Raw genomic sequence first — 12,411 nt, 5'->3', positions numbered from 1 at the left:
TCTCACTTTCATCCGTACTTTCATGGGGACTGAACTGGCAATAGATTCTCCCTTCAGCTCTCCTAGTTGGAAACCACTGTCCCACACTAAGGTCAGTGATGGCCATCAACTCCAAATTCCTAGTACTGGAGAAAATCTCACTTTTACCCTGGTAAACACTAAGTGTAACACAAGAGAAGGAAGAGAGCTTAAGTTTCCAAATGAATTATCAAGAAGCATCAAAATGATTTATTAAGAATATTCAACTTCTGAGTTTGTACACACCAAAGCAATGCTATATGTATTTGAGTGGATACACATTCTGAAGGGAAATTCCTACAGTCCAACACGTCCATTAACTCTGAAAAAAATAGAATAAAAAGGGACAACACACTCTGTACCACTTCGAGTGCTGGCACTTAAAGGCAGCTTAAGTGCAAGGACTCATTTCAATGCTTTGCTGATCATGGCAAATGATAGTTAAATCCAAACTTCTCACAGGAAAGAATGTTTCCATAGTTGCTGGCAAAGATATCAGAACAAGGCTGCTTTGGATCAATGCTGCTCCTAAAGCAATACAATCATAATCAGAAACACAAATATCACAATGCTTCAAGATTCAGCAAAGTTACATCCACTTGTTTCTTTTGCTACAATGTCATGGCACTGCACACAGAAAAAACATTTAACGAACTGCAGACTTGGTCCGACGTTAATTCAACAGCAGAGAACATTTTCAGCCCACTGCAACAGAAACAAAGCAAGGAGTACATTTCCTAGCCTGCTTGCATATTAAATAGAAAAAATACATTCTTAAAAAGCACAAACCAAGGATTGCTTAAAATCCACATACCAGACTTTTGGGTTTAGCTTACTCATTTCACCATTTTTATTCATGCAGCAACTGATTTATAACACTGTACCAATAATATCATAAATTTAAGTGTTGCACATTTAAACTCATGAGACTTTTTTTTAAAAGGAGAGATAAGCTTTTGCAAAGTATGGCTACTGCAATATCATCTAATCCTCTGTACAACCATTTTTATATATTTGCACCATTAAATCTGCAGCTCTAATAGGCTGCACCAAAGCTATGGGAAACAAAAATAAAATACCACCCAAATAATGCAAGTCTACATTTATACTCTTAGAAATAGTATTCCAGTGACATATAGAAGATGTAAATGGGTTTAACACAACAGAAAGGTGAAATCATTGGTGGGGGTGGGGGAATACAATGGGATGTTTTTGAAGCATGAATGTGACATTTAGTTGTTGCCTCAAGATTTATTCATTCAATTTATATACCTCCCTTCCTAAAGTGGCTGAGGGCAGTTTACATTAAAATCTAACACACATAACAATTAAAATCAAACTCATTAAAGACTAGATATCATTAAAACCAGGATAAAAAGATGGCTCTCCTGAAGGCCTCCAAGGAAGATAACCCTCTAATAGACACAGGGAGCACATTCCACAACCCAGAGGCAATAACTGAGAAGGCCCAATCTCAGGTCGCCACAAGATGAACTGGTGGCACCCAAAGACAGACCCCCTCCTGATGATCTTAGTGAGCAGTGGGGATCTTGTAGAGAAAGATGCTCTCTTGGATAACCGGGACTTAAGCCATTCAGGGATTTAAAGGTAATAACCAGCACTTTGTACTTTGCCTGGAAACATATTGGCAGCCAATGAAACTGTTTAAAAGAACAGTATACCTCAGAGATCAATCTGGCTTCTGCATTTTGGACTGAGTTTCTGAACTATGTAAAGAGGCAGCCCTACACAGAACACATTGCAGCAGTCCAACCTGGAAGCTACCAGCTGGTGCACCACTGATTTCAGGTCATTCTCCTCAAGGAATGGGCAGGGTTGTCAAATCAATTGCAGCTGGTAAAAAGCGCTCCTGGCCACAGCCTCAACCCGAGGCACCAGGGTGAGACCCAGGTCCAAGAGTGCTCCCAAGCTATGAACCTGTTCTTTCTGGGGGAGTGTAACCTCGTCCAGAACAGGAAGTTCTATCCCATCTTGCAGATTACGACCCCCAACAATGAGCACCTGTCTTGCTTGGATTGAGCTTCAGTTTATTATCCCTCATCTGGCCCATTACTGCCTGTAGGCAGGCATTTAAGGATCTAATGCCATTTCCTGATATTGGTGACAAGGAGAAATGGATTCAGGTGTCATCGGCATGTTGATAACACTCAGCACCAAATCCCAATGATCTCATCCAGCAGTTTCATGTAGATGTTAAAAATCATTGGTGGCAGAATGAAGCCCCGATGGACTCCATATAGGAGCTCTCATTTTGAAAAGCAGCTGTCACCAAGTGCAACCATCTAAAATCTACATGAGACATAGGAGTGGAACCACTGTAAAACAGTACCTCCTATCTCAAATCCCTCCGGTGATCTAGAACAGGCTTCCCCAAACTGCAGCCCTCCAAATGTTGCTGAACTACAACTCCCAGCATCCCGAGCCACATCTGGAGGGGCACAGGCTGGGGAAAGCCTGATCTAGAAGTATACCATAGTCAAAGGTATCAAAAGTTGCTGAGAGATCCAAAAGAACCAGCAGAGTCATACTCCTTCTGTCAATTCCCCGGCGAACGTCATCAGGCCAACCAAGGCCATCTCAACCCCATAGCCCACCCTAAAGGCAGTTTGAAATGAGTCTAGATAATCAGTTTCCTCCAAGACCGCTTGGAGCTGGTCAGCCACCACTCTCTCAAGCATCTTACTCAACCATGGGAGGTTGGAGACTGACCTATAATTATCCATCACCAGGGGATCCAGAGCAGGATTCTTAAGAAGAGGTCTAACCATTGCCTCCTTCAGACAAGGTGGCATCCTGCCCTCCATCAGTGAGGTATTAATGCTATCAACTAGGCTAGCTCCAACAACCTCCCTGGAAGATGAAAATCAGCTATGTTAGGCAAGGATCCAACGATCGGGTGATAAGCCATACCACTCCAAGCAGCTTGTCCACATCTTCAGGAGTCAAACTGAAACGAATCCAATCTAAGATTGCAAGACGGATTGCTGGACACTTCCCTAAGTGGCCCTACAGAAATATTGGAGTCCAGACAAGGCCAAATGCAAGATATTTTATCTGCAAAGAACTAACTGAATGTGTCACAGTGAGATAATGTTTCTAGAAACAGACACACATTAGACCTGCAGATTGATCTGCACATTGTGAAAACTACTACCGGTATGCACATATGGAGATCTCATGTGAGCAATGGCTTCCTCAACTGATTCAGGAATAAAGACCGTGCTAAGTGCAAAGAGGAAGGGATATACATGCAGAGCTGTCCTGGAAATGAAGTCACTTGGGAATCCAGGTCACATGGGAACACAATATGCATGCATACAGGGGTTAGGATCAAAGTCCTTATGGCTTAAATACACAAGTACCTACTGAAAATGAAAATTATAGATTAGTCAGTTCACTAAAGATACAAACTAGAATAATACAAGCAGGTACAAGTAATATTTCCGGATCAGCAGGAAAGGGCATAGGAAAGACATTCATTGCAAAAGGCTATTACTTAGACTTTACAAGTCTAAGTCAAGATGTCTATTACATAGAACTGGGTTCTATTTGGCTTAGACTGAAATTGATTAAATACTTGTCGCCCAAAGATTTTGCTAAGGAGGTACCCGTAACACAAAGCTGCATACATACACAACACAAAGCTTTGAACAAGCTTTTTGTCCAGCCACCTCAAAGCATTTTTTAAAAATGCAGATAGAGCGAATAATCACACTTTTCTTCCAGATGGAGAAAGTGAGGCACAGAAAAGGTCAAAGCAATTGTGTCAGAGCCACATATTGAATCAGTGGGTCCACTGCCAAGAACAGAACTCTGGCTTCCTGAATCAATATCTTGAGCTGATCCGTTAGACCTTCGTCGCTTGCTAACCTGCTGAAAATATGTTCCTGCAAATGCGGTTAAGCTATATTAGAGAGGAATAGTAAAAAGTGATCCAAAGGGTTCAGGGGACATATCGCCAGGAAATTTCACGAGGCCAACTACGAACAGTTGTAGCTATACAGTGCTGTAAATTCAAGTGTCGCTGAGAAGGCACTTATCTCCTAGGGATTGCCTATTATTAATAGTGTACTAAAATCCTGTTTACACAGACACAAATTCAACATCTGAAAGTGGTTACATTTATAAAGCATTTCAGAGAGAAGTCTTCTCTACAAGCCAGTAATTTTAACTATGGGAGCTGAAAGAGAATCATTATTTGAATATCTGTATTCCTATCTCCTGCAGATACCCAACATGCCATTAATGTTGCACACTGCAAAACTATGATTGCTGGTTTCTATCTGCCTGAATCTACAGTGACACTTAGAACCTAAGCTAAAGACGACCAGTGGGCAATATCCAGACTAGTTAGTCACAACTCACTTGTCCTATTAATTTCAATGGGAGTCATAATTAATTTAGTCATGATGTTGCCCAGTATATTTAGGAATATGCCCAAGCATCTAATAAGCAGTAGGGCTCCACTACGGATATTAGGAAGACAAAAATCTACAAGAAATTCCTCTTACATTGAGGAACAATACATGCAATCTACCCATGGCAGCTAACACCATAGAGAGCTATGGTGGACTAAAGTAGAAGCCATCTGAAGGGCTTACTATCCCATAAGTCCTGCTAGATCAGGTCCAAGGCCCATCTAGTCCAGCATCCTGTTTCACACAGTGGCCCACCAGGTGCCTCTGGAAAGCCCACAGGCAAGAGCTGAGGGCATGCCCTCTCTCCTGCTGTTGCTTCTTGCAACTGGCATTTAGAGGCATCTTGCCTGAGGCTGGAGGTGGCCTACTGCCCTCAGACTAGTAGCCATTGATACTCCATGAATTTATCCAAACCCCAAGATCTTTCTCCAGGTCAGTCACTGACATATACATCAGCGTATATGTGAAGTTGTTGTTTTTTGTCCCAATGTGCATCACTTTACACTTGCCAACATTGAACTACATATGCCATTTTGTTGCCCACTCCTCCAGTTTGGAGATTCTTTTGGAGCTCCTCACCATCTGTTTTGGATTTTACTACCCTAAATAGTTTGGTGTCATCTGCAAATTTGGCCACCTCACTGCTTACCCCAACTTCTAGATCATTTATGAATCACTGGTCCAAGTACAGATCCCTGGCAGACCCCACTTCTTACTCCATTTAGAGAATTGTCCTTTTATACCTACTGTTTCCTGTCAACCAGTTACCAATCCACGCATGAACCTGTCCTCTTATCCCATGACTGCTAAGTTTTCTTAAGAGTCTTTGATGAGGAACTTTGTCAAAAGCTTTTTGAAAGTCCAAGTATACTATGTCAACTGGATCACTTTTATCCACATGCCTGTTGACACTCTCAAAGAACTCCAAAATGTTAGTGAGTTCTGAAGTCAAAATGTCTACATTAGACTTCCTTGGTGATCTCTCCTCACATATGTACTGAATTTGATCACACTATGGTCACTATTCCACGACACTGACATCTCACACCAGGTCCTGTAAACCACTCGGGATTAAATCCAAGGTCACTTTTTCTCTGGTTGGTTCCATGACCAACTGTTCAAGGGTGCAGTCATTCAATATATCTAGAAATTTGGCCTGTCATTACTTGAATGTGAATCTACCCAGTCTATTTGTGGGTAATTGAAGTCACCCATTATTACTGCTCTGTCTCTCTTTGATGCCTCCGATTTCCTTCTGCAATTCCCAGTCACTATCAGTGTTTTGCTCAGAAGGGTGACAGCACATTCCTAGTAGCACATTTCCTTTCAAGCCATATATTGTCACCCACAGAGTTTCTGTGGAGGATTCCAGTCATCCTAGGTTTTCTGGCCTGTAAGATTCTATCCCTTCTTTAATATACAGTGCTACTCCACCTCCAAGGCACCCCTCCTTCTCCTTTCTATAGTTTATACCCAGAAATAACAGCGTCCAACTGGTTCTCACTGTTCCACCATGTGTCCGTTATACCCACTAAACGTTTTGATTAGCAACCAAGCACTCCATCTTTGCTCGGAGCTGTCTGGCATTGGCATATAAGCACCTATATGCTGAATCTCTTACCTGGTGTGTGCTATCTTTCTTATGGCCATTTGATCTCTTTGACCAGCCAGCACATCCTTCTGTCTACTCTCTGCCTGTTTCTAGTCTGTTCCCTTCTGGCTTATCTGAAGGATTTACACCTTTACACCTTAAGGCAGAGGATGCTAGGAGTTGTAGTTCAGCAACATCTGGAGGAACCCAGGTTGAGAACCCCTGCCTTAAGGGATGGCATTTACCAAACCAGATATTGCCCGGTTCTGGTTGGCTATCCTCCAGGCATAATTGTAAAAGGTGTTCTGCAACCTTTTTGAATTTAAGTGCCAGCAGTGATTCCATCTTGGTTCAAATGGAACCCATCCGTTTTGTACAGGCTCATCTTGTCCCAAGATGTTTTGCAGTGCCTAACAAACCTAAACCCCTCCACCCACACCACCGTCTTATCCAGGCATTGAGACCCCTCAGCTCTACCTTTCTTGCTAGCCTTGTGCATCGAAGAGGTATTCTGAGATTGCTAATTTGGGGGTCCTGGACTTCAATATGCTACCTAGCAGCCTAAATTTGGCTTCCAGGACCTCCAAAATATATTTCCCCAACATCACTGGTGCTGACAGGCACCATGTCAGCTGATTCCTCACAAGCTCTGCCTTGTGACACCATGTGATGTCCACAACCTTCACACCAGGCAGGTAAGTCACCATGCAGTCTACGCGTGGGTCACACCCATCTCTCTATGCCCCTAATGATTTAATCACCCACTACTAGGAGGCCCCCACCCCCCAGAGTATTCCCTGTGCAAGACAATATAGGCGCATCATCCACAGAAGGAGTCCCTTCTAAGGGAACACTTCCCTCTTCCTCGGATATCCTCCTTCACCACAAGCAATTTCAATTGCTTGCAAGGTTAAAAACTAGCTAAGAGTAAGATAAGTAAGTCAAGGACATATACATAGTAGTACATGTTGCCTTTATGTCTCACTAAGAGTACTGTTGATATTACCGAAATAGCTCAAAGCAACTTTAAGCCGAGAAGAATTTGGGGTGTGTGAGCAACACGAGATCTTGACAAACACCAATGGGCCAAATTCATGTGCGAGAGCACTTGCTAGATTTTCTATTAAGCCAGAAGTAGGAATTGTTTCTAATTTGATCCAGAAAAATGCAGAGAAACAAGAGACCCTGGGCGGCATGTCAATCAATAAGTAATTTTGGACATCACAGAACTGGGCTAAAGCAGCTCCATATCTCCAAGTTCAGTTTGGGAAGCCTCTCCACTTCTAAAGAGCTCAATACAATTTGTTAGCAGTGGTTTGTGGTGGGTTTTTTTTTTAGTTTATGCTATGATTTCTCTCTGCCTGAAGTCCCACTATTCCTTTATGCTGGTGTAGTTCTGGTTTTACAAAGGATAACATTTTTCCCAGGATGACCACCCTGAACAGCTGCAGATGACTTACTTCTGCTTCAGGGTATGTGATTTGTCGCTTATCTCTAAGCTAAAGAGACAGTTCTACAAAGCCAAAAATATTAAAAATTGTGATGTAGTACAACCAAACCTTAAGTGAGCAAGACTAAATCAAACATACAGGGGGGAAAACAGTGAGTAATTTGTGTTTAATCCTTTGGATTGCAACAGTGTTTTAAAAGCTTCTCCGTGCTGTGCTGTGTCAGACAACTGTGACATCTAAGCTGGCATATGGCAAACCAACTTTAGCTCCCATTTTCTTCCTTCAATTTTTGCCTTGACTGATTTTTTTATGAAAACTCTGACTGCATTATTTCATGGTGCATTAGAATTCTATGTGGGGTGGCTTGGCCAAAAGCTGGGCAGTTCTGCAACTCTCCATTACAGATTACAGGACCTTACAAATTCCAAGAAAGAGAGGACTGTCTCCAAAACAGTAACACAAATGGCATATGGACTGTAGTCACTGTCCAACTATAACAGAGACAGAGCTGCTGCATAGCCCAGTCCTACATGGACTCAGCCTCTACAAGGACATAAAACTTTTGGTCTTGTAGCGTTTTATGGGAGTTTGGTTGCCATAAAGTGTGAAAGAGGAAGCAATCTCTCAGGTACAAGACCTCTGCTATTTTAGTACTCCCATTCATCTGTCTTCATGTCCAGATAGTAGAGAATATTCTGTGCAAGCTTCACTGCCTGTTTCCTAGCTACTTTCGAGCGCTCGTCTCCAGCAGGGTCTATAGCATCAAGTGCTAGGAGTTGCTTTGTAAGGAGCTCCTCCAACCTCATATAATTCTTATCATTTCTGTTCCCATCAAAAGACAGCACTTCCTGCTGAATCTGAGAAAGGTTTCCAAGAATATTCCAAACTGCTTTGTGTGACGGAGGCTCCGTTTGTTCTGCAAATGTCTGTCGTTTGTCAAGTGCCTCCTTTAAGTCAATATATGTTATGAGAGTTTGCACTTCTATCACTACACGCCTCCTTGCCTCCCGGATGCATGGGTTTTTGCCTGGGCTCACTTCGTCCAACTGGGCAATTAAACCCTGCAGCTTTGTCTTTGCCCTCAAGTACAAATCAGAAGCTTTCTCCACTTTTAGAAGAGAAGTATGAACCTCTTTCATCATCTTGCGGATTTCTTCTATTTTTACAATGCATCTGTTCTGTGCCAAATCGTAAGCATAATTGGAATCTGCTTCTTCGTCTAGATCTAGGTATTTCTGCAATCTATTGATCTCTTCCACAACTTCTTTGCGATAGTTTCTTATTTCTGGGTGGCCACATACATCTAAGGCATCCAGGTCAGCGATCATGCCTGTAAGCACACAGGATAAATGCCTGCAAGTCTCATTGTTGTTTACTCCCATTAGAACAGCAATCAGGGTGCCTTTTGCTTTGTTCACGTCACTCATGACAGAGTTAATCTTAGAAACAGAAGGGTGTGCATCACTGGACAGTGGCAGAGAAGGCTGCTGCTTTGTACAGCTGTCTATAATCTCTTGAACAGCACATACTTTGGTTAAAGTGCGATACCTGGCTTTCCGCAGAGAGATTTTCCCTCCGGTTTTCACCTGAGTGAGCCTAAAGATTACATCCTGAATACCTTCATCAAATTCCTCTGATACCGTGTTGCCTGCTTTGTAATAAGCTGCGATCTCATGTTCTACCAATGTTTGTGCTTCATTAAATATGGACTCTATCTCCAGCCTTTGGGGATGGGTTGCATTCTGCTCAAGTTCCTTAAGCAGTCTCTCTGCTTCCTGGGCGGCTCGCTTTCTGGCTTGCTGAACATCACCTCTTCCTTCAGCATCCACAGAATCTATTTCAAATAGCTGTTTCGTCAAAGTCCTCTCTAGGTTCTTATAAGCTCTGTCACTGGTCAGACCACTGAAGGCTATGACTTGTGATTCACTCTCTTTTACTTCCTTCTGTATTTCTTGTAGTCTTTTGATGGAAGGATGTTGGTTACCCATATCCATTCTTTTTCTTCATCCAGTCCCAACAGAGCTATGAAGAATGCCAAGAGACAACCAGAATTAACTGATGAAAGTTGACACACATCTCACTGCTAGGCAAATATTAAACTGTTTATTTTTTAATAACAGAGTCTGGAAATACCTGCAGTCCACAGAGGACTTACTCTAGAGGCATCCCACTGACTTTAATAAGACAGGAATTTACAAAGAACCAGAGACGCCATGTTGTTCTACTTCAAAAACGTGGTTACAGTTTCATAACTATGCGATGCAATGCATGTTTACTAGAAAGCCGTGTTAAGGGACAGCTTCCAGAGAGATAGCCATGTTAGCCTGTGAGAGCAACTACAAAACACACACAAGTAGTCCCCAGGGCACTTTAAAGATTGGTTTCTTTTCCAGGTATTAAGACTGCAGTCCTATGCACATTTACTCCAGAGGATAGCCGATCTTGTGGCACTTGCAGTGCAATACTAAGCACATTTACGAGAAACCCATTTTCTTCCCTCTGTCTGGAGACATCACAGGCGAGGCAGAACAAAGTGGCTGATGCATTGGTGAAGAAAATTAAAGCTGATATCGCCATCTGCTTCCCAAACCACTCTCTCTTCTGGTGCCAGAAAGAGGCAACAGCTGAGCCAAGGGAAAGCAAGTGGCACTTATTCCCCTCCACTGGCCCTGTCAGTCGGGCGCTTGCATCCCCGCCCCGCCCCTTCTGCAACCAAAAAACACCTTTGCGCTTGCATCGTTTCAAGCCACAGCAACCAGCCTTCCAATGTGGCCATTCTTCGAGTCTTGCCGCCCAGCTCCCTCCGAACCCACCTCCACGGTCCTCCCACCCACCCCCTCCTCCCGCGGCAGGCGTGCCCCCTACCCAACCCCAGGGCGGCCGCAATTCAACACAGAGACCCTCACCCTCCGCCTTGTTCTTAGCCCAGCGAGAAGCCCCTTGGGGGAAGCGAGTCCCGGTGCGCAGAGCTTGATCCCCCGCCCCCTATGTCGACCCTACATCCCTGCAGGAAGGAAGCCGGGAACCAGCCCTGGGCTCGGGTCGCTTCCCCCAGCCGGAGCGCGCGAGCAGGTCTCCCTCTGTCTCCCCGCCGCCTCTCTTCCCGGCCGGGGTGACTTCACAATGCCGGTCCGGACAATCCAATTCCGCCGGGGCCGCTTCTCCTCGTGTCCAAGGGGAGTGGGGCCGGGGGCGGTAGCAGATGCTGCAGGGGAGGCCGCCGGGGGCAGAAAGGGAACCGAGTCCCCCCACCCTCCCCTTGACGGGCCCGGCTGGCATCTCCCTCCTGGGCAGGGCAAGGCCATGCAAGCGGCCTCGCGGAAAGCCCGAGCACCCTCCCGCACTCTCTCTGGCCACCGAACGCCACCCCCTAGCTTCTCCTTTTATCCCCCCCCCCCCGCCAGCCCCACAACCGTCTCCACTCCGCCCACCAGCCAGGGCTCCAATGACGAGGCGGCAGAGCGAGTCCGGCCCTCCTGGAGACAGTCTATATATAATAATTTGGAGAGAAGGAGGGGCTTTGCTTTTGGAACCCAAGCCCCCCCCCAGCTTCTCCCCAGACCCCATCATGATCTGAGCACACTGCGCCTTCTAGCCGGTGCCCGACTCACTCCGCCAGTCGATCCCGGCGCCGTTACCTCCCCATAAGCCCCAAACCCCCCACAAGTGTGGGTCCGGCTGACTCCCCAGCCGCCACCTCCGCACCAGTCACCCACCCCTCTCAAGCGAGAGAGGGGGGGGGTCCTTCCAGCCCTCCCAACACCCATGCCCCATCATCCGACTGCAACTTCGCCTTCTTCCATCCAGCCAGCCACCACGCCGCCGCCCTAGGGCTCTTCCCTCCCACTAAACCCCCTCCCGCCCTCCTACGGCAGCAGGCCCCACCGCCATCACCCACCCTCCCACCCACCCACCCCCAGATAAGAGCTTCCCAATAACCTCCCTGCCGTCGGCCCAGTCCTTGGTCTCAGAGAGTGCGAAACGACACCGAGACATCATCAGTGTAACGCCGTGGTATTCCCTACGAACTTCCCTAAACTTTCACGCCGCACCGTTTGGGAAGGGAGGCGGCTCTTGGGCAGCTCGAAGCCCTATTTGCTTCGTCCATACCAAGCCTCCTCTTTGCCTCCTGCTAACCCCAAAGGCTACGTCCTTCTCGCTGGCAGACCCCCGCCCCCCAGCAGCAGACCCATTTCCCTGCTTGCTTGCCCCCTTTCCCTACAGTGGTGTGGAACCAGGACGGGGCTGCTCAATAGCTACCCCAGCTCCAGGACCTCCCGAACCGCGCCCCATAACCCCACAGCGCCGCCACCACCCACGCCTTATTATAGCTCCCCACCTCTCAGCCAGCCCCCCACATAATTCTTTTGCTTAACCCCCAAAGCCGCTTTCCCCCCTTACAGAACACAGCAACCAGCCTTCTCCGCATTTCAGTTTATCGCGCGGCTGCTCAATTCGTGTCGGTAGCCGACCAGCCCCCACCCACTCCATAAACCTTTTTTTTTCCCCTTTTTACCCCCACCCTTGCCTGCCTCACCTTTCCAGCCCCCACATTGCTTTCAGGCCGGAGAGCGCCTCCAAAAAAAGCTCGCTCCTCTCCTGCCCCTGCCCGGTGCTCCAGCCTGCGCTCGGCCCCGCCGCTTCCAAACTCCAGGCAAAACCCTCCCTCGCCTTCACTTCTAAGCCTTACCTGGGAGGCGGAGAACGGGCCTCGGCTCTGCCTGCCCAAGGACTTGGCCTCCCAGCGCGCGTGCGCACCACCACCTCTGCCAGGCGCGGCTTTTCAAGGGAAGGAGAAAAAGACGCAGGAGAAGAAACCATAAGCGCTCTCTTTTCGCGACGGTGCCGTAAAGCACAGTCGAGGAGGAGGACGCCGCCGGTTAAGAGAGCTTGGGGTATGACGCACTCAGGC

General features: G+C 46.4%; 1 protein-coding gene across 4 annotated transcripts; it reads right to left on the bottom strand.

Moving 5' to 3' along the window:
- Positions 1–201: 201 nt before the first annotated feature.
- Positions 202–12,375, bottom strand: BAG5 (BAG cochaperone 5). Of its 4 annotated transcripts, none has more exons than XM_053282608.1 (2): positions 12,190–12,375; positions 202–9,521 (listed from the first exon to the last, which is right to left on the bottom strand). In XM_053282608.1, exon 2 carries the CDS (start codon positions 9,491–9,493, stop codon positions 8,147–8,149), a length of 1,347 nt encoding a protein of 448 aa, XP_053138583.1. In that variant the 5' UTR covers positions 9,494–9,521; positions 12,190–12,375; the 3' UTR covers positions 202–8,146. The 4 variants fall into 4 exon arrangements, with proteins under 4 accessions (XP_053138583.1, XP_053138601.1, XP_053138593.1 ...); XM_053282626.1 differs by lacking the exon at positions 12,190–12,375 and adding an exon at positions 12,037–12,182; XM_053282618.1 differs by lacking the exon at positions 12,190–12,375 and adding an exon at positions 10,406–10,862.
- Between the last annotated feature and the right edge of the window lie 36 nt (positions 12,376–12,411).

Source organism: Hemicordylus capensis, chromosome 1 (assembly GCF_027244095.1).
Source record: "Hemicordylus capensis ecotype Gifberg chromosome 1, rHemCap1.1.pri, whole genome shotgun sequence".
Classification (NCBI taxonomy): domain Eukaryota; kingdom Metazoa; phylum Chordata; class Lepidosauria; order Squamata; family Cordylidae; genus Hemicordylus; species Hemicordylus capensis.
This window is presented reverse-complemented; position numbering and strand designations above follow the sequence as displayed.

Coding starts and splice junctions, on each gene's coding strand:
- BAG5 (XM_053282608.1), bottom strand. CDS start 9,493: ATGGATATGGGTAACCAACATCCTTCCATCAAAAGACTACAAGAAATA.